Source organism: Pinus tabuliformis, chromosome 1_1, assembly GCF_031772625.1.
Source record: "Pinus tabuliformis cultivar Carrire ecotype Pingquan chromosome 1_1, CPIR1, whole genome shotgun sequence".
Taxonomy (NCBI): Eukaryota; Viridiplantae; Streptophyta; class Pinopsida; order Pinales; family Pinaceae; genus Pinus; species Pinus tabuliformis.
This window is the reverse complement of record NC_142297.1, coordinates 984,582,722-984,606,142: the sequence shown is the minus strand read 5'-3', so window position 1 is coordinate 984,606,142 and position 23,421 is coordinate 984,582,722. Positions and strand designations below refer to the sequence as shown.

At 37.1% G+C, this 23,421-nt stretch overlaps 1 protein-coding gene across 1 annotated transcript; it reads left to right on the top strand.

Annotated features, from left to right (window-relative positions):
• The first annotated feature begins 4,172 nt into the window (after positions 1 to 4,172).
• Positions 4,173 to 5,996, top strand: LOC149217821 (uncharacterized). The gene is made up of 2 exons (XM_089391429.1): positions 4,173 to 4,827; positions 5,586 to 5,996. Exons 1-2 carry the CDS (start codon positions 4,783 to 4,785, stop codon positions 5,796 to 5,798), a joined length of 258 nt encoding a protein of 85 aa, XP_089247555.1. The 5' UTR covers positions 4,173 to 4,782; the 3' UTR covers positions 5,799 to 5,996.
• The last annotated feature ends 17,425 nt before the right edge of the window (positions 5,997 to 23,421 follow it).

Here is a 23,421-nt window from a genome sequence, read left to right as displayed (position 1 = left end):
CAAACTAGTTTCTTCTACTATTCTTATTGTCACCCTTATTAGTTTTGTCATCTTTTCATATCGATTATATGAAAAGGACACTTGAAATCGTAAACTATTTAAATCTTTAGATCGAGTTGTTGTAGTAAACATCATACCTTAGCTCTCTTGCTCTCCAATATTAATAAGTTGAATTACTATAACACAAAACCTCTGTACATTGCCAATAATTTTTTGTCCTTACACTGAAATCAATGCATTTAATCGAAACAATCAATTAAGATTAGAAATCAACATCTACGCTCAAATCAATGCACCTAGTGCAAACAATCAAATAGGATTAGAAATGAACATCTACACTAAAATTAATGCATCTAGCAAAAGCAATCAAATAGGATCATAAATCACCATCTACACCAAAATAAATGCATTTAGTGAAAGCAATCAAATAGGATTAGAAATCATTTACATTGAAATCAATGCATCTATTGCAAGTAATCAAATATAATCAGAAATAAACATCTACATTGAAAGCAATGCATCTAGCGCAAGCAATCAAATAGGATTCAAAATCACCATCTACACTAAAATATTTGCATTTAGGTCAAGCAATGAAATAGGATTACAAATCTTCTACATTGAAATCAATGCATCTAGTGCAAACAATCAAATATCATTAGAAATCAACATCCACACTAAAATAATTGCATATAGTGCAATCAATCAAATAGGATTAGAAATCGCCATCTACATTGAAATCAATGCATCTATTGCAAGAAATCATCTTCCCTCTCTCCCCTCTCCATCTATATTTATATCTCCCTCCATCTCTCCTTTGTCTCTCTATCTCACACCCCCCAAACACACACGCTCTCTCACCCCATATTTATCAATCTCTTTGTTCCTCCCTCTCTCCATATATCTCTTCTTCCCTCACTTCACCTTCCATCAATATCTTTGTCTCCCTTGGTCTCTTTATATCACCCCCAAAACATACACTCTCCTCCAATATATCTATCTATCCCTCTCTCCTCCTCTCCCTCCCTCTCTCTATCTCTTCCCCTTCTCTCCCTCTCTTCCACTTCTCTCTCTTTCCTCCTATTCTCTTCTCTCCCTCTCTTTCCATCTTCCTTATCACTACCTCTATATATCTCCACCTTTCTCTCTCTATATATTTATTCTTACCTCCCTCTCTTCCCCCTTCCAACTTCATATCTCTTCCCCTCCCTCTCTCCACTCTCACACATCCCCTCTCTTCCTTCCTCTCTCTCCCACATCTCTCTCTCTCTCTCTCTCTTTACCCTCCTACTATGTTACTATATCCCTCCCTCTCTCCTTCTCTCTCATTTTCTCCCCCCTTCTCTCCATATCTCCTTCTTTGTCTCTTTATCTCACCCCAATTATACAGACTCTCTCTCCATAGCTCCCTTGTCACTCCCTCTCTCTCTACACTTCTTACTCTCTATGTCCTTCTTCTTCCCATCCTCTCGCCCCCTCCAACTCAATCTCTCTATGCCTCTCTATCTATTCCTCTCTCACTCACTCTCTCCTCCTCTCTCTCGGTCTTCTTCTCTCTCCCTTTCTCTCCTACCTCTCTCTCTCTTCCCCCATCTCTCTCTCTCCCTTTCTCTCCTACCTACCTCTCTCTTCCCCCATCTCTCTCTCTCTCTCTCTCTCTCTCTCTCCAATCCTCCCTCTTCCCTCATAACTCTCCTTCTATCTCTCAAGTACTCTCTCTCATCCCTTCTCTCTCTCCCTTTCTCTCTTACCTCCCTCTCTCTTCCCAGTCTCTCTCTCTCTATCTCTTTTCCCTCCAAACCTCTCTCTCTCTCTCTCTCTCTCTCTCTCTCTCTCTCTCTGCCTACCAATCCTCTCATTATCTCCCTCCCTCTCTCATTCTCTCTCATCTCTCCATCTTTGTGTCTCTCTCTCCCTCTCTTACCCTTCTCTACATCTCTCCCTTATGAGTCCCCCTATCTCTACACCTCTATCACTCTATGTCTTTCTTCTTCCCTACTATATATATCTAGAGTTAAGATATATATATATATATATATATATATATATATATATATATATATATATATATATATATATATATATATATATATATATATAATTATAATTATAATTATAATTTAATGTTGTTTTAATCTAAAGTTACTAAATTTAATAATATTAATATTATAATATATTAATATGAATATTATATTTATTAATAATAATAATAATAATAATAATCTTTTAATATTAATATTAGGGTTAGTAATTTTTTTTTGCATGGTATAAATAATAATTTGGCCCATGGTATTTGGTCCATAGGCTTCGCCTAAATAAAACCTCTTTTTTTGAGTGTTCATAAATATAAAGTGGATTATGGAGTAAAGATAAAAAGAGATTCATTTATATTTTTATTTATTTACCATACCTCTAGTTTATTTATGTATTTTTTTATTTACCATACCTCTGAAGTATAAAAAGAGGTTTTATTTATTTGCCATACCCCCACTTTATTATTATTTTTATTTATTCTACATAAAATTAAAAATGTTAAATGTTAAACATTACATCTTAAATGTTTATGTTTAGTTTTTTGGCCCAAAAATAAATATTAAAATATTTTGGAGCAGCATTTTCCATTCTTTGTGTTGAATTAATCTTTTCCCGTTAATTTAAAAATGACATTGCATTTAATTTTTTGTTAAAGGTAAATTTATGATACATTCAAATTCACATATATAATAAAGGAACTATTAAAATCATAAGATAATTTACTATCTATTCAAATACATAGTTATATTTTAATAATTAATCTTAGTCCACTAATAAAATTAAAAAGTTGTATATAATTTAAGATTGGCCAACATTAGCTAAAATAATTTTAGGAGTCATACTAAGCTATAAAATGCACCTCTCAGAACAATAATTAATGGTCCATATTAAAGTAAATTTTCATTGTTATAACTAAAACTCATAGATTCACTCCCACTTTATTCTACAAGTAATTTGAAATTTTAATCCAATATGAAAACTCAAATGTAAAGGAAAACATGCCTTGTAATCCTTCCTAAAACTATTACAAATATGGTTATATACTTTTTAATAACCTTTTACCTTAATCTAAGGTGTAAAACTAAATACTCATCTATTCAAAAATAAATAAATATATATATATATTAATTAAATAATTAATCATACAAATACATGCTTAATCAGCTGGCGTGAGTGGCTTATACACTTTTTCAAATCTAGTTTCATAAATAAGGTTTGTGTTTCCACAATTCCCCATTTATTTAAAACGGATTTTCATCCTTGTATATAAAGATCAGCTGACAAATGCATGTTTGCTGGTAGAATCTTCTCAGACAAAATTATTTTAACGATATGATATATATTTAACTTTTTAAAATATAAATAAATTTCAAATTAATAACTTTTAAATTATGAATTAAATTTACAGATCTTTATTTTAAATACTTTTAATATCTTTTATTTTAATTAATTAATTTATATAAATAAATAATATTTGCTTTTATAAGTTTATATTAAAGTACATTTCTAACCTAAAAAATCTTTAAATTTGCGTATTTAAAATCTTTTATGCCATAGATAATAAACCAATTAATAGTCAACGCCATAACACAAAGAAGTGGGGACTATAGAATATAATGAGAGGAACAATTGAGGTTTGCTTGTCAAGATCACCAACCTGTATGGCATACACTTTCTACCAGAGTTACCTACAAATTTCAAATTTGAAGTCCATTCGTGGAAGATAGTTATCCCCGAGCTGTATTGTTACCGACTAATAGAAATTTTCAATCCACTCGTGGAAGAAAGTTATTCTAATATCCTTATCACTCATCTAAAACGAATCCAAACCAACGAAAAAATTGTCTGGCCAACGCACTAAATCAAATCAAAGCTGTCATGCAATTCTAGCAAAATTTCCTGGAAATTGCAATGGAAGAAAGACAGTACTATCGCTTTCACTAAGCAGGTTAAGATTCAAGAATAACTTTGAACGAGAAACCGCGTAGATATTTTCCCTTGTGCTACTTCCAATCCCATTGAATCGTTCAATTCACATTGGAAGTCGATTCTTTGGAACATTTCCCATCTTATCTATCCACATTTTGAAGACTTATTTATTGACCCTTTCATATTGTATTTGTGTACAGAAGAGAGTGATATTCTCCGGCATGTTTTCTGCTTACCTACAAACACTTCCTTATTGTATATGTGTAGAGAGCTTGGCAAGGCAACTCATATAAGCGGTTATTTCATAAAGATAGAAGTGACAATGTTGGAAGAAGTAATATCCAACGATGGGGCAGAACAGCGAGAGCTAAGGGTTATTCCGGGCTTCAGATTCTATCCCACAGAGGAGGAGTTGGTGGGCTTCTATCTGAGGCGGATGGTACAAGGCGGCCACACATTGAGCTTCGATATAATAATACCAACCTTGGACTTGTATCGATATGATCCCTGGGAGTTACCAGGTAATTACCTATCGACTTGTTCCCTAATTTGAATTTGAAATGATTTTTCTCACATCAATAGCTGCTGGATTCGGATTGCGGGTTTTCTCACGATGCTCGGGATAAACAATGGTTCTTCTTCGTCCCAAGAGATCGTAAGAAGTCATGCCCTCGGCTCAACAGATTGACGGTCTCGGGTTACTGGAAGGCCACGGGTTCAGATAGAGCAGTTCGTAACGAGCTGCTTCACTGCATCGGTTTGAAGAAAATTCTGGTATTTTATAAAGGAAAAGGTCCATACGGGCACAAGACCGACTGGATCATGAACGAGTACAGGATGCCAGATTTCAGCTCGTCCGCGCACAAGGTGAACGGTTTTTCTTTTAATCATTTCCATGGAGATCTTCGTTCCTTTTTGTGTAACGTTGAAAAACGCATTGCATTTGGTGTGTTGAATCCTTATTAATATGACTGAGTGGCTGTTACATTTGAGGAATTTGATCCTGCCGTAGAGGTTTCTGAGTTTCTCAATTCTGCTTTAGGTTTGTCTTTTGCATTTAGAGTCTCCATCCTCCTTTGTTGGTGTTTAGTTTCTTAATTTAAATCGATTATAGGTTTTCGTATCGAACCAGCATTAATTGTTGACATTGTAATAGAGTTCTACGTTCGGTGTGGCTTAATTTTTTAAAATGAGTTATTAATAGGGAGTTGTTTTTAGTGTGATTTTTTGAACTAGATGTTTGAATCTAGTTTAAAAATTTGAGCTGAAATTTTGATTTTGTTATTTAAATTTGATTTTGTTATTTAAATTTGTTTTTTATTGTATATATGGATTGAGCACCCTCATAAATCTTTAGGTCACTTAACTTAGATTGGTAGGGGTTACCCTCAAACTTGTCATTTCAATAAATTCTGAGAATTCTAGCCAGATTTTAGAGAAATTAGACAAAAAAACCAAACAAAAAAAACTAAACACTAAACACAAGCTTGCTTCAATGATTTATTGCAGGTTTGGATAATGGTTGCTGCTTTTATGGTTTAATAAAACTAAGATTAACATGGCGTAAAACTTGTGATTCTTAATTATACGTAGTAATGATTTGTAAAATGAATTCGTTTTTGCAGACGAAAGATATAGTTTTATGCCGAATATACAGAAAAGTTGCCTCTCACAAGTCGCTCGACGAACGAGCAAAAGCAAATCTCAATCCCATTGAGAAAGGACCGGTTGTTTTGGTCGATGAATATCAAGAGAAGCCTCCGTCGAAGTTTCTAAATTATTGTATAACTAGAGAAATGAAGGAGTATGGCAGCGATCATGTCGTATCAGACCATTAATGCCCGTAACCGGCCACCACAGTTACAGTAGCCGAAGTTGTCTATGGATTGTATGTTTATCTGGAGCATAGGGACTCATGGGTTTTTGTTAAATGTAGTAATCGCTCATTCTTTATGCATGTTAATTTCAGTGGATAGTTTCTTTTCAATCTATTTTAGGTAAACAGTATTTTTAGAGTTACCTAATTAAATATATCTCTAGAACCTATAATAAACATTGTAAAAATTATTTAATAACTAAAAGGACAAGGTATGCTCCATGTTTTTTTGCATTGTCTTCGTTAGTGTTGTTCTCGTCCATTTTATTATAGTAGAAGAGTTCTAGCTCACTTGTTAGTATGTAGTTGTTATTGTGAGTTTTTAGTCATCAATATAGAAGTTGTTATTTTTTTATGAGTTGTAATCATTATTTAAATGTGTCGAAATTAATGTTTTATGTCCTAGATATGTGTAACTGTTGCTATCAATAAAGATATAAAAGTGTATTTTGGTGTTGTGTGTAATTTCTCTCTACTCCCTTTCCTATTACTAGCATGGTATTATTGCCGATTCAATCCTTAGTATGTCAGGAGAGGGGCTGAGATCATGTAGTTTTAGCCATGATACTTTTTAGCGATGATACTCTTTTCTGCATCAATTAATTTAATAAAGTGTTTAATCTATTGTTTGTGTGAATATTTGACTTGTGTGTGGATTGTGGATAGTTGCATGCAAAGGAGAATTGCGAAGATCCTTGTTGTTATTGTTGTGTGAATTTTCATTGTGGAAAAATCTTTGTAAAGAAGAGGCTATTTGCTTGTAAAGAAACTAGATCAACATAGATTTGGCTTGATCTAATGTGGATCTACAATTGAGAGCAATGTCTACATGTTTTAAATGGTGGTTCTCGAGATTTTCAGATGGTGCAAGATGTACAGGTGTGGCAAGCAGTGGAATGTTGGCATTTCTCATTCTAGATCTAAAGCAACAAAATATTGTAGTATTGTTTATCCAAAGATCCAAATCCAAACATTGCATATCTGATGGAAAATACCAATATGCAAAGTCATTATTAGTATATTTGATCTGATCTACACAAACCAATAAAGACAATTCATTGATTTTTTCTATGTTTTGTTGGTTGGTTTTATTGTTTATATTGGTTTAAAAAAATAGTTGGTGGTTCTTAAACTGGAAGTAAGGTCAAGTTGTTTGATCAACTTTTGAACATATGTGGTATCTAAACCTTCATCCTAACAACTAACAAATAACCAAAAATGAAATATCCTACAAATGGTGGTTGGTCCATAGTATGGTTCATTAAATTACTAATCTTATCACATAAACCCTCATGAGTCAAGGTGTCAATATTATTGATATTTCAAAGCACATCCAAGATGGTCAGAGGCGGTTACGTTTTAAATGGAGGTCAATTGATAGCTCGAAGATGTGGTTGTTAAATAACCGTGTTTGCAAGATTCAAAAGTGGATGTGAGTGCTAACGAAGATCATTTAGACAGAGATTATCATTGTTATTGTAATTTGTTTTTTTAATATTTTTCATCTAAGCACTAAAGGAAGTAATGCTTCCATGTGTTGTTGTCAGTGGTCATTGTGAGTTCCCAAGCATCAATATAGAAGATTTTTTTTCCTGTGTATGAGTTGTAGTCGTGATCTAAATATGTCAAACTCGTGTTTTATGACCTATATATGTCTAACTATTGTGATCAATAAATATATAAAAATATGTTATGATGTTGTGTGTAATTTCTCTTTGCTTTCTTTCATATTTCTAGCAAGCCATCGTAAACCACACCATCGTTATGTCTATGAAAAAGTGTATTCGAAGAAGTGAACGAGTACTAGTTAGCCCATAGGCGTGACTTATTTTAGAATAGGGTCAGAGTGTGTAATCTTAGGCGTGGTCTCCGTTACACGATTTCTATTCTTTAAATAAAAGATATTTAAGAAAGATTGATATTTAATTATGCCAAAGGCATAATTGGGTTTGAGGAATTTTTATTTTAAATAATTTTATAAATAAAATATATTTGAGAAAAATTGAGATTTAATTATGATAAAGGAGTGGTAAATATTGGAATTGGTTTGGAACATTTTATATTTTCAATAAATTTATTGCAATTCAAGGAAATATTCAGGAAATATTCTTTGGGTAATATATAATCCAATGGACAATATAAAAGATTTTCCAATAATTTTTCAGTTTTTTAAGTCCGCTCCTCTCAATAAATTCTCTTTAATTTATTGAAAAATCATTTGTGAAACCTGGCTATACTTGGCACGTCTTTTTCTTTGGCATATTGGGGCATATATTTTTTTCACCACCGCAATCAGTCATTGCTTGTATGTTCGAATCCAAAACCTCACCTCACATTTTACTTACGAGAAGGAAAATAGCACTTAGAGGTGACATGCTAAGGTGTGTTAACACGAGCTGCTCCGAGGCCCCTCTTAAATGCCCCATAATGGCGACGATAGAAGACTAGCAGACTTGTCAATTCATAACGTTGTTAACAATAAATTCATATTCTATGGATTTTATGCCCATTTGGAGATGTTTCGAGGATCCAATTTCTTTGGAGATCTAAATCCAAGGTCTTCTATGTAGGTAATGTGAGGGTTTTAGTGTTTTTACAAGCCTTGGAGGATTCATTAAGAGAATAAGACACCCAAACAGTGTTCTTCCTCTGTAATTGATTAAATTCAGTTTTGTTTACGTGGAGAAATGTGGACATATTTTGATTTTCAGTCATCAACTTTTTGAAAGTTCTAAGATTGGCTGCATTCTTAGAGTTAAATCTCTTCGGAATGATAAGTTCGCTGAATTTGTAGAACTCGCAGGGCTAAATGCTTTCATATAATCTAAGTTGAAAACTCCCCACATGTTTTTTTTGTTTAACCCTTAGAGTCAAGGTTTCGATTGAATCCCAAAACTCGAGTTTTGACATCAGTGGCAAATGGTTGTCATTTCGTTTCCAGTCGTGGAGTTCTCTAAGAATTAGGTTACATAAATCATAATTTATTTATTTCAAGGGAAGACCATTTTGAAACCTTAACTTATTTAGTGGAATTCAGTTTGTATTTCACATATTTTAATTAAACCCGGTTGGAATACTAATATTAGGAAAAAGGAGGTTGAAGTTAAATAGGAATAAAAAAAAATTAGAGACAATATCATTAATACAAATATATAAATATTAATACTAAATATAAAATTAAATTAAATTAATAGTAAATATTAATATTAATATTAAATTGATTAGTTTACAGAATATCAACCCTCACCTCCATCTGCACGTGTCGTCCATATCGTATTCACCTCATGTTTACGCTACCAAATAACTTTCCAAAAACGTCTATTTCACTTCCATGCCTATTTACCTCTGTAGTTTTTAACCCCGTACATATATTACCTGCATATGAATTCTAAAAAATAGGAAACAAACAATAGTGAGAGCATAACATGTAACACAAATATACACAAATATTTTCCACCAGCTCCCAAACCCGGGACTACTAGATTGATTTTTCGTTATGTTCCTTTCAATGTTACAATACATATATATACATGATGAAGCATCTAATACCATGGACCGAAATCCATCATGCCAAAAACCATGTGCGAAAACCATGCACAAAACCATAGGTAGGTCCGCCCACCTAATATAGGGTCCAAAAAAAATTTCTTCGGGGTGTTGCCCCGGACCTCATAGAGGGGGGCTAACCACCCCCTTCAAACCCCCTGTGACCCCTCGTTGTGCAATCGGTGCAACAAAGGGGGGGATCTGCCTCGCCCCTCCTCTAACCCCATGGTTTACTAGGGAGGCTAGTCATTGAAAGAATATAACACAACCCAACATTCTCCCACTTCTTGTTTTCTTTCCACAGGGGGCCATAGGAGAGCTTAGTAATTTATCCAGCCTTGCAATGCCTATTGTTTCTCTACACCAAAAAAACTTCTTAGAGCTCACAAATTTTGTCAATGCATCTGCAGTATTCTTCAAAGTGTCCACCTTTACCAGCAACACCTTTTTGTCTTTTATCATACCCCTAAAAAAGTGATATTGAACATCAATGTGCTTTTTCTTTGAATCGTAAGCAGGGTTCTTTGCCAAGAAAATTGCACTTTGGTTATCATAGTCTATTATTATATCTCCCTATACTAACCCCATACTTGAACACAATCTCTGCAACCAAACTACTTCCTTGCTTGCATGAGTGGCTACCATGTATTCTGCCTCTGTAGTTGATAATGCCACTACAGATTGTTTCTTATTTATTCAACTGACTGCACCTCCAAATAGGTTAAACACATATGCACTTGTAGATCTTCTTTGATCCAGATCTCCAGCCCATTCTGCATCAACACAACCATGAATATCTAAAACTTTGTCCAATCCTGGACTTCCTTGGTAGCACAAACCATAATCACTAGTGCCACGCAGATACCTGAAAACCCGCTTCACTGTTGTCCAATGCTCATTCCCTGGTTTTGACATAAAATTGGTCAATACTCCCATTGTATGTGCAATGTCTGCTCTAGTACAAACCATCGCATACATCAGGCTACCGACTACACTTGCATATGGAACATGGGACATATCCTCTTCCTCTTCTTGTGTATTTGGACATTGTTCAGCAAATAACTTTACACCTACATGAATAGGAACCTTCATCGGTTTACTATCATGCATATTAAACATCTACACCATTGTCTTGACATACTTCCTCTGGTTTAACTAGAGCTTCCTCTTTGCACAATCTCTTTTAATTTCCATGCCCAAAATATAGTTTGCAGCACCAAGATATTTCATGTCGAATTTGGAGAACAATTGGGTCTTCAAATCCTAGATAATTTCTTTGTCATTTCAAACCAACAACATGTCATCCACATATAATACAATATAAATAACACGGTCACCAATTAATTTAAAATACACACAGTGATCTGCTTTGCCTCTGGTGAAGCCAAGTCTCTGTATAAATGTATCAAATTTCTGATACCACATCTTTGGTGACTGTTTTAACCCATACAAATACTTTTTTAACTTGCATACTAGTTCTTTCTTACCTTTTACCACAAAGCCTTCAGGTTGCTTCATGTAGTTCTCTTCTTCCAGATCCCCATGAAGAAATGTTGTCTTCACATCCATCTGTTCTATCTCAAAATCAAAAGCAACAACAACAGATAAAAGTAATCTAATAGAAGCTACCTTGATAACATGAGAACAAATATCACCAAAATCAATTCCTAACCCCTGGAACCTTTTGCTACCAATAGAGCTTTGTATTTCTCCACATTTCCTTCTGCATTTGTCTCCTTCTTAAACACCCATTTTCTTCCAATGGGTTTCCTTCCAGCTGAAAACTCCGCCAGATACCAAGCCTCATTTTTTTGCAAAGATGCCATTTCATTAACCATGGCCTCTTTCCAGAGTTTGTCATCTTCTGAATCTACTGCTTCCTTCATAGTTCTGAGATCATCATTAATAATAAACAAAACAAAATTTGAACAGAAAGCATATGGACTATACCTTTTTGGATGCCTTCTTTCTCGAACTGATCTTCTCACAGCCGGGGTTTGTGGCTCTTCATCTTTTGATTCATCTTCTGCTATAGAGTCTGATTCCTCCTCCTTAAGCTCAAACTCTATCTTCTCGGGTTCCTTTGGTTGTAATTCATGTTTAATAACATATTTCACCTCTCTGAATACCACATATTGGTTGTACAGAACCTTCCTTGTTACTAGGTTCCAAAGCTTATAACCCTTTAAACCATCCTTATACCCAATAAAGATGCATTTTTTAGATTTACTATCCAATTGTGTTATTTTCTCCTTTGTAACAGGTACATCTGCATCATATCCAAATACCCTCAGATGTGAAAGAGAGGGTTCCTTACCAGTCCATACATTTTGTGGAGTCTTATTCTCCAATGTCGATGAAGGTGATCTATTAACCAGGTAGCATTCTGTCTCCACTGCCTCTGCCCAAAATTCTTGTCCTAACCCGACACCACTAAGCATGCTTCTTGCCCTTTCCATCAACGTCTTGTTCATTCTTTCTACAACTCCATTTTTCTCAGGTGTATGGAGTAGACTTCTATTGTACTATACCTTACTTATAGAATTCTTCAAATTCCTTCTTGCGAAACTCTCCACCATTTTCTATCCTCATCACCTTTATCTTCTTCTCTGTCTACTTTTCCACCAGAGCCTTAAATTCTTTAAACCTGTCAAAGACTTCAAATTTCTTCTTAAGGAAATATGTCCATGTATTCCTTGAGAAGTCATATATAAATGATACATAGTACACAGACTTACCCAGTAATGGAACCTTCATAGGTCCAAACACATCATTGTGTACAAGCTTTAATATATGTTTCGCCCCCTTACCACCAAAGGGGAAACTCACCCAATTCTGCTTCTCATATACACAATTTTCACAGAAATCAAAATCCAAAGAGCTATTAGTCATACCTTCTACCATACCTTTACCATGAAGTATTCAAAGGCTCTTCTCTCCAATATGTCCAAGCCTTTGATGCCATAGCATGGTCTTTTCTCCAGAGACCACTAGATTTTATGCTCCACTTTCAAGAACCACAGAGTTCTTGCACCCATCAACAACAGTGCTACCTTGCAGCTTGTACAGAGTTCCAAATCGAACTCCCCGCATCAATATCAATGCTCCTTGAACCATATTGCAGGTATCCTTCTTGAACACTATTTTTACACCTACATCATCCAACTTGCTTGTAGAAATCTAATTTATGGCCAATGCAGGCTTATGCAGAACAACTGAAAGTGTTATAATCCTTCAACCTTGCAAGTTCCACTTAACATTTCTGCGACCAATGATTTTAGCCTTCCTTTCATCCCCTAAGAAGATGTCACCACCATCATATTTTTCATACTCCCAGATTCACTCTCTATGGGGAGTGAAGTGAAAGGATGCACCTGAGTCAATCAATCATGCCTCATGATCTACATGTGTACTTGAAGAAGCCACGTACACATCCCCACTTTCATCTGAGGTGGTTTTAGCCTCTCCATAAAGAGCATCATCAGATCCCTTTCCTTTTTCAAGAGCTTTAGATTTACCGTCCCTTTTGTAGTCCCCTTCCTTTCCACATTTCCAGGACACCTTTATAGGTTTTATGGGAGATTTAGATCTCCCACTCGACGACTTAATTTTGTTTCTATTCTAGGACCTTCCTAGTACATACAAGGCATTACCATTCTGCCTCTCCATATTTTTCCGTCTCATCTCCTCTGTCAGTAAGGATGACACTATTTAATCAAATTGCAAGGCAGTTGCATTTCTACCTATTGCAATTACCAAACTATCCCATGAATCTGGTAGAGAACACAACAAACTAATGCACTTATCTTCATCTAAAATTTTAATATCAACAGATAATAACTGACTTACCACAATATTAAATGCATTCAGATACTCTGTCACCTAGTCTCCATCTTTCATCCTCAGGTTATACAGATTTTTCGGTAGGAACAATTTATTCACCAGAGACTTAGATTGGTACAAAATCCCTAACTTGTCCCACAAATCCTTAGTCATAGCTTCCCCTGATACATTCAACAATACTAAATCTAAGACACACAATCATGTTGTGCTCTTTGTATTCTGATCCAACTTCTTCCATTCTTCATTAGAAACTGCCATTGGTTTAGTACTCGGATCTACCATGATCCACTGATCTTCATCTACCAACAGATCCTCCATCTTGAGTTTCCATAACTCAAAAATTTTACCATTAAATTTCTCTATCTCTATCTTTCCACTGTTCGCCATCTTCTTTCACCACCAGAATCGATCCCGCAGATCTCCCACTGAGCAGGGTCTACCACAAGCCCGAGAGAAACCCCTCAACAACAAAGGTGTCCCCTTGAAGCCAAAACAACTCTGATACCAAATGTGGGATTTAACCCCGTATAGAAATTACCTGCATACAAATTCTAAAGCACATAAAATTAACAATAGCGAGAGCATAACACATAAAGCAAATATACATACATATTTTCCCCTAGGTCCCAAAACCGTGACTACCAGATTGATTTTTCATTATGTTCCTTTCAATGTCACAATACATATATATACATGCCGAAGTATCCAATACCATGGACCAAAAACCATCGCGACCAAAACCATGTGCGAAAACCATGCTCAAAATCATAGGTAGGTCTGCCCACCTAATATAGGGTCCAAAACAATTTTCCCCAAGGCGTTGCCGTGGACTCCATAGAGGGGGGCTAGCCAACCCCCTCAAACCCCCTATTTCCCCCCCCTGTGCAATCAGTGCAACGAATGGGGGGCTCCACCCCCCCTCTAACCCCCTTATTTCCCCCCCCTGTGCAATCAGTGCAACGAATGGGGGGCTCCACCCCCACTCTAACCCCTTAGTTAAGTAGGGAGGCTAGTCATTGAAAGAATATAACAAAACCTAGCAACCTTAGGTTTGTTGTACTAATTCATTTACCTTCACTGATAGTTTGAAAACATCTCTTGCACCTCCATTCCCTCACATAATCCATCGCCTATTCCCTTGAAGTTTGCGTTACCAAATCATTTTCCTTGATTGAAACCATTCTTTTTAACATTTCTCTCCTATGATAGAGAAAATATGAAACTTCATGGAGGTCGAGGTGTTAAAATTTCAAGAAGCAAGATATATTCTTAAACTTAGCAACTCATAGGTGAGAAATCTACACCTGGAGACTACCTCATGGAGAACGCTCTATATTGATCATTATTCATCAAGAATATATAGGTTTAAATTAGAATAGTAGAGTGAGAATTAACACTTAGAAAATAGGAACTCATTCCTAAACTAGGACACAAACACAACCAAGGAACGTAACCTCTCCAATAATACATATTGCTCCATTAACTTCAACACTCCCCCTCAAGGGAGAAAGGGTTCACTAGTACTCCTAACATCTCCCTGAATAATTCAAATTTAATTCTTCTAAGGGGCTTAGTAAACTCTCTGCTGCATTTTCACAACTATTACAATATTCAATATAAATCTGTTTTGACTGAACCTTCTCTGTAACAATGTGAAACTACTTATCAATATGCTTTGTGTTCTTGTGAAACACGGAATTGTTTGCAAGTTTGATTGAGCTCTGGTTGTCACATATGATAACTGTTGCATATTTTTGTTCTTCTCCAGCATCATGGAGAAGTCTCCTCAACCAAAATTCCGCACACATTGTCGTACACATTGCTTGATACTCTTCTTCTCCTTAAGACAAGGATACAATATTTTTCTTCTTGCTTCTCCATCCAATGACCCTGGACCCAATCCTGAATGCATAACCTGTTATGGATCATCTATCATCCATATTTTCTGCCCAATCTGAATCTAAAAAACATATGAATCTAACATCAAACGAATCAGTATATTTAATACCAAAGTCTGAGGATCCTTGAAGATACCTTAAGACGCCTTTTGCTGCCACCCAATGACTTTCAAAAGGCTTTGACATAAACTGGCTTAAAGCATGAACTGAAAAAGCTAAATAAGGTCTAGGTGTGGTTAGATAAATCAAACTCCCAACTAGTTGTCTTTATAGTGTTGCATCCACGTCCTTAGAACCATCATCATTCTGAAGTTTGACATTCTATTATGAAGGAACTAAGGCAACTTTGAATTGATCCATTCTGAAGTTTTTCAATAAACTCTTGACATACTTTCCTTGAGACAGAAAGGTCTGGTTAGAATCCCTCCAGACTTCAAGACCCAAACAATAGTGTAACTCTCCAAGGTCTTTGATTTTAAAACCCTGTGACTTCTACACTTTTTTTTCTTTAATGATCTCATCATCATTTCCTGTAATAATAATATCATCTACCTATGAAGAAATCAAAATAATTTTCCCCTTTTCGTCAAACAAATTATACATATTTAGGTTGTTCTTTCTCCTCTTATAACTATGTTGCAAAAAAATGAATCAATTTTTTCATACCATGACCTAGGTGACTGTTTTAAACCATATAATGACTTCTTTAATTTATAGACTAAATTCTCCTGCCCCTTTTAATAAACCCTTCAGGTTTTTTTAAATAAATCTCTTCTTTCAATTCACCATTTAAAAATGCAGGCTTCACATCTAGTTTGCATAGATTCAGTTGATGTTTTGTAGCTAAAGATATCATCATTCTAATAATGTTTAGCATAGGTATCGGAGCAAAGGTTTCCTCATAACCAATTCATTCTCTTTGTGAGTAACCTTTAGCTACCAGCCTAGCTTTGTATTTGTCTACACTACCATCTGATTTAAATTCAGGTTGATATAACCATTTCCAACCTATAGGTTATTTCCCTTCCAAAAATTCAACTAAATTCGAAGTTTTTTTTAAGTATTGAATCGTATTCCTCTTCCATGGCTACCCTCCATTCATCATATTGACTTGATTCTTTATATTTTTAGGGTTCAACAACATTTAACATACTAGTTATAAGAGCATGATCCTTATATCTTGTTGGCAATTGAGTTTGCCTACCTGATCTCCTTAGTGGTGGACTTGCTTCAAATCTGTCTTGCTCATTCTTTGGTGGAGTTGGCTTTCTATCTGTACCTATATCACTTGGTTCATCCTTTTTCTATTGCTACTACTCATGGTTGTCCCTTGTTTCATCACTTCCATCTTCCACCACCAAAGGCATGTGCCACTCTTCATTGCCTTTATCATAGTTTCCATCATCAACCTGCTCATGGAATACTACATCTCTACTCACAAACACTTTATCAGTATAGCGATTGAACAATTTATATGCTTTAAACTCTGTAAAATACCCTACGAAAATTCATTTAATGGCCTTTGAATCTAGTTTATTCCTATCCTCTTTTGGAACATGAGCAAAAAGTTTCGAGCCAAAAAATCTTAAATGATTAATTGTAGGATTAAAACCTAATAAAGCTTCAAATGGAGTTTTAAGATCAAGGTTTTTTGTTTGACTCATATTCTTTAAATAAACTACAGTATTTAAAGAGAAGCTTTGAGAAGTGATTTGGACAGTCCTCGGTGTTCATTGCGTCAACTCTCATGGACAACGATGGTGTTCTAGAGTCGACCAATCAAGCTTCACTCATCCAAGAAGATATACATGTGATCAGTTGTCGCTACGAAAAGAAAATTGAATGGGAGAAAGAGGTCGGATGGATCTATGGTCCTGTGACAAAAGCCATTTTAACAGGTTTCCAGATGCACTGCCGAGGGTGGCACTTCATTTACTGCATACCAAAGAGACCAACATTCGAATAGGGGCATGATCCAAGGTCAAACATCGATTTCACTTCGATCAATTCCACACTAGTTGTTCAGCCCAACATAGGCTAACTCACACAACAACTCCTCTCTAGGAACAGGCCACATACATCACTAGGTCACCGACGTTGCCACATCAATCTCGCGGGTCAGGAGTCATTATGATCACTAGATTCATAGGCACCACCGCATGGTAGTTACCGCAGCTGATCCAACAGTTGTCACCACCACGTTAATCAAGGGGGTCAAGAGTTTCAAAACCAACACACTAAGTCGTCTATGTCGACCTCCACGTATGAGCATGGGCATTTGAGTATTTTGGGTGTGCTGATCAGTGGCATTGAGGACAATTATTGTAAGAAAAGGGTGAACATTGCAGGTAAGACTGTGTAAATCGCATTGGTCATAAGAGTAGGCAGTGCCTATGTTCACTGAAAATGCACAATGATCCCCGTTATCACTAACAATTCGTTCCACTGATCACTCCAAACCCCTAAGGCTCCCTTCTCTTACGCCCACACAACCCACAATAATCACTCACATAGGATATTTCACATTCACACCATCCTTATTCAATACTTCACTCACCCTCAATTCTCCCTATGTTCTGATACCTTGTTAAAAATAGAAGAAACAAGATATATTCTGAAACTTAGCAGCTCATAAGTGAGCAAGATGCACTTGAAGATTGCCTCATGGAGAACGCTCTACATTGATCATTATTCATCAAGAATATATAGGCTTACATGAGATTAGGAGAGTTAGATGCAACACCTAGAAAATAGGAATGTCTCCATGTCCTTTGATCTCGTAGGCTTTGTCATCACTAAGGTAAATATTAGCACCACCACTAGTTTCTTTAAAACTTTCGAACTAGTGCCTATTACCTGTCATGTGGGTTGAATCTCGTGAATCCATAAACCAAGTTTTTGCTTCATCATTCTTAGCAGAGAAAGCAGAATCAAATACAAACAATATGGGGTTTTGATTCTGATCTTCATCAGCAAAGTTCCCTGCATGCTTCTTATGTGTATGTCGACCTTCATCAAGCTTCTTCTTATGGAAATTCCTAGCAATGTGACCAGATTTACCACAGTAAAAACATGAGGGTTCAACAACATTTAGCATACTAGTTATAAGAGCATGATCCCTATATCTTGCTGAAAATTGAGTTTTCCAAGCTAGTCTCCTTAATGGTGGACTCGCTTCAAATATGACTTGCTCATTCCTTCGTGGAATTGGTTTTCTAATAGTACCTACATCACTTGATTCTTCCTTTTGTTGTTGCTGCTACTCATGGATGTCCCTTGTTTTATCACTTCCATCTTCCACCAACAAAGGCATGTGCCACTCTTCATTGCCTTTATCACAGTTTCCATCATCAACCTACTCATGGAAGACTACATCTCTATTTGAAATATTTTGTGAGTAAAGGGATTAAACAGTATATGTTTTAAGTCTATACAACAACCTACGAAAATGCGTTTAACGACCTTTGAATCTAGTTTCTTCCTATCCTCTTTTGGAAAATGAGAAAAACCTTTTGAGCCAAAAACTCTTAAATGATTAACTACATGCTTAAAACCTAATAAAGCCTCGAATGGAGTTTTAAGTTCAAGGCTTTTTGTTGGACTCTTATTCTTTAAATATATTGTAGTATTTATTACTTCTTCCCAAAAGCCATTAGACATGTTGTTACATGTTAACATGATGCGTGCACACTCCACAAGGGTTATTTTATTCCTCTCTGCAACCCTGTTCTTTTGAGGAGTGTGGGGTACTGTGAATTGTTGAACTATCCCATGGTCCATAGATGCACAAGGAACTGTGGTGGGGATCTTACAGGAAGCCTTGTTGTTGTGGGGGAAAGTATCCAACTCGGAATGACCCTAACCCACTATAAGGGTGACAGTTCCTTAGCAACAGCTGAAAGCAAAGCTATCTAAAGTTTCTTCTTTATGACATGCAAGAGATAAAAGGGATAGATCCACTTACCGATGTCTTGCGCAAATGGTCGATCCTATCTCCTTTGTTTGCTGCTTGCTCCCAGCTCCAAGTCTTTTCACGGGCCCAGCTACACGAGATCCTGCAAATAAGACAAGAAAAGGAAACTACAAGAAGCATGCATGCATAAATGATTCAAGGATTAGCATAAATCAAAGACGCAAGTAAGACAATTCATCATTGAAACACATGCGAATAGAAGAACCTCAAATGCTTTATTTATATATGGAAGTAATGTTCAGGTGGTGATACAACCATGCGAGGTCCAATCCAGCATCACCTTCCCGACAGAGAGAAATCTCTTCTACACCTCCCTCAAGGAATCACCCAATACTCTCAACTGCAAACCAACAGCGATTATTTGCATTGAATTCCGCCCTTCAGATCCCATGGGATGAGATCCTTATATAGAGTTTTGGAGTGAAGATAAGCCAGCTTGATGTGTGACTTGTTGTCCTCTTCAACTCCAGTTGTTCTTCAGTCCTTCACTCAGAGTTTCTGCCTTCCACTTGGAGTTTTAGAAGCTCTTAACTCATCATTAGGCGAATCTTATGATCAAGTGTCTTTTTGGAAGCTTCCTGGACACTGGCACTTTGAGAAAAATATTCCTCCACATGTCCAAGTACGCCCAACGCAGGTAGCCTTTGTTCTACCTGTTATGCAACACAGGTAGCCTAGTGGAGCAGCTGCAATGATCCAAAACTGACCTGGTTTTGAGTGTTTTTCAGTGGAGAACTGAACTGTAGTGCTGTGGTTTGCTGACCTTGTTCCTCTAAGGGTAAGAACAACTTGTTTAGGGACTTTGGATCCCTTAGATTATTGAAATTTTATGCTCTATGTTGTAAGGCACAAAAATGTCTATAACAGTTGCCCCCTAAAGTATGAGGTCGTTTATCGGGTGAAATGCTTTATTAGGAGGATCCGAAGTTCATCCAATCGCCGGGAGGTGACCTGTAACAAAAATACAATACAATACATTATCTTTTCATACTTTCTTTTCATGATCTAGCTGAGGCGGGCATTTCCCATGCTCAGCTTTATAAATACATTTTCTGTACACAAACAAACGATCGTCTGATAAGAGACGGATAATTCTCTGCTTTTAATTATCATCCTTTTAGTAGGATTATCATCTGCTGCACATGTCTATGTTTTTATCTCCTGAATATATATCGCAGCCCGGATGGATGAAACTAGATCCGGGGTCTTCAAACTTGTCCGATCTTCACATTAGTACAAGTTGATCCATGTGAGAATTTCTTGAAGTCGAACATGGAAAGACATCGCTTGATTACCAGTCAATAATGTAAACTGTTAACAAGCGCGAGAGGAATCACCGATAATGATGATGACCCTCAAGGTACTGCAACACAATTCACGTGGTGTGAATATAGGATCTGACGTCGAACACCACGCAAAGTCTCCTGGTCGAAGGTCATTAATGTATACCTATCGCCGGGAGTGAGAAACTTGCCATTGAGGCATGCAAGCTTCAAAGTACTGAGGGGGTGTTCCTAGATCAACTTCTTGGATAGTGAGCTGATGTCGACAAGAAGTGATCCGTCAAAGGAGGGCCTTAATGAATCCCACATCAGTGACACAGAACGGAGCTAGTGATGATTGGTGAAAACGATCTGTGAAATATGATTCAGGGTGGCGGTCATGGAAGGATGAAAGATGATGTACGGTAGTGGATGGGACCCGGTTGACACTTTCTGAATGACATCTCTTGAACATATAACGACACTAATGAGATGGATCGGTAGCATTACCCCATGTATGGATGGTATGGCGAGACCATGGTGAAGGGACCGGTGAATGATAATAACCCAACCCGATATTTACGGAGGCAAAAGTGTCATGTTCAAGAGCGACTTGCTACAATTAAGCTTTGAGGTTCTTCCCAATTTTTCCCCAGTCATTGCTGACCAGTACCTCTTTATTTTTTGACAAGCTTGAGGAGGATAACATATGCTTGATCTATAACCTGCCCTTCGGGCAAGCCCATCGCTATGTTTTTAATGAGCCTAGCGATAGGGAAACTCGTTCTTGTCTAAAGACAAGTTTGTCGCTATCTAATATTTTTAACGAGTCCAGCGACAAAGACAACTCGGTCCTTTTCATTTTTTGAGAGTCTGAAAAGTGTACATAAAGTAGACTCCAGGGGACCTTTTTCGTCATCTAATCCCTTAAGTCCGAAAAAGTATAAAACAATACAGAAGGGATGAATGTTCGATATCTTTATCGAGCCGAACTAGACAAGCGCTCGATCTTTTTGTGCAATAATCCCTCAGGTCCAAAAAGATTAAAATCTAGAGGAGGGATAGCTCTTCCGGTCCTTTTAACCAGCTGGAAGGCCAAAACTCGGCAATCTTTTCATTTTTTACGAGTCAGTGAAAAGAGCTCAAAGAAGACTCGTATTTTGAGGAACGAGTGATAGACAGGGATAGCAGCAGATTCCAGGTACAGGTTGGAATTTTCCAATCACGGTAGTGTCACAAGGATGGCTAGGTGAAATCACTCTTCGCAGCTGTTCCTCAAAATAGGTAAACACTCAAGTGGAGGTGAATGATCGGCCAAATGAAAAGTGGAGGTGACGGTGCAAACACGACCAAGGCTTTTATGGCTGATGAATTTACAGTCTCAAATGGTTATTTACCGGTTCATTTTTTCTGGATGAGCTTGAACTCTGGGGGAAGCTTGCTCACATGCTTATGTTTATTTTTTAACGAGCATGAATTCCGCGTTAAAACTGCTCGGATCTTGCGTTTATTTTTTAACGAGCATGAACTTTGCCAAAACTTCTCGTTCTTACCAGTCATAATGTAGAAAGGTCTCAGGGAAGATTCCTATTTTTTAAAGAGATTTCATCTCCCTATGCATTGCTCCATATCCTCTTTTTGTGCAAGCCAGGTATCGACTTATCTACGGGTTAGTGGGTTAGTTCTACCTAAAACTAAAAGTCGCCTATGCTTGCCTTCCAAGAGGTTTGCATGCCCCCAGGTGTAAGTCTAATTTCAAGGTTACCCCTCAATTTGCAGGTAAAACAAATTGTTCTACCGGGAGAGGCCTACCTCTTTCTGGTTACCCAAAGAATGGTTTTATTTGCTGCCGCAAATGAAACTCTTTCTTCGGCGATGTCTATCATTAGGTTACACAAAGATGGTTACAATCTGTTGCAGCAAATAGCATCTCTTTCTTTGGGGGCTGCCCCTACTTATCCTTTAAAACATTTGTTTTAATGGGTGAGGCTGGCCTTTTACCCAAAGACGGTACCTACTTGCTGCCGCAAACGGATCCCCTTCTTTGATGGAGCCTACCTATCTAGACAAAGGTGAATGACTTTTGTCAAACAAGTAACCTTGACAGAAGAATCCTATTCTAGAACAACCCCACTCCTAACAGCCCCTTCTGAGATTCCCAGTCTCTCTTTGTCTTCTTGTCCTTCTTCTCCATGAAGATGGCTCAGAGGAAGATTCTCAAAGATGAAGGAGGGGATGAGGTACGGACTAGTCATATTCTTCCGCGAAAATCCTACTTTACACCCAAGGTTTTTTCTGCCTCCAGAGCAGACCAGGATGCATGCCCCCTGGGTTCCGGCCTTCCTTTCCCGAATCACTCGCCTTCATCAGGAAGAAGAACCGGAGGTAGAGACCTTTCTTGATCAAATTGATCAAATAGACCATTCAGGGTAGGTATGTGACTATTTGCGATGCGTGATCCCGGAAATGAAAGTTGGTCTACGAGCTTGACCATTCTTCCTTCGTATGGAAAACACATTATTCGAAAGAGTGAGGAGACTATTGCTTCCATGCAATATATGTAGTCCCGTCCAAGGAGTAGGTTATAATCCAAGGGTCCTTGGACGACCATCAAATTCATCTTGACGGCCTTCCCTTTCAAGGTAATAGGCACATTAGGTAGAATCCCTAAGGGTCGACTGGTTCCTCTGTCAAAACCCGAGAGATTTCTTGTCTCAAGCAAAAGCGTCGGGCAACCCAGTGCTTTCCAAGCAATAGAGGACAGGATACTCACAGATGCCCCTTCATCAATGATAGTTCTATCCATCACCATTTTGTATATTTGGACTATAATTCTAAATGGTATACTGGCTGGTAACCGGGGTCTGCCTAGTTGGTTCCAATCAAAGCACGCAACTAGGTTGCTTAGTGGTGGGACCGAATATACGGCCAGATATGATCCTTACGATGCTCCTTCCTGCGATAAAGGAGTGGGCACATTGCCCTGCTGTTCATTAGAATCAGTGTTGATGAAGAGAACCTGGACGGTGTCATCCTTACTCTCTTCGGTGAGTGTGTCAACTG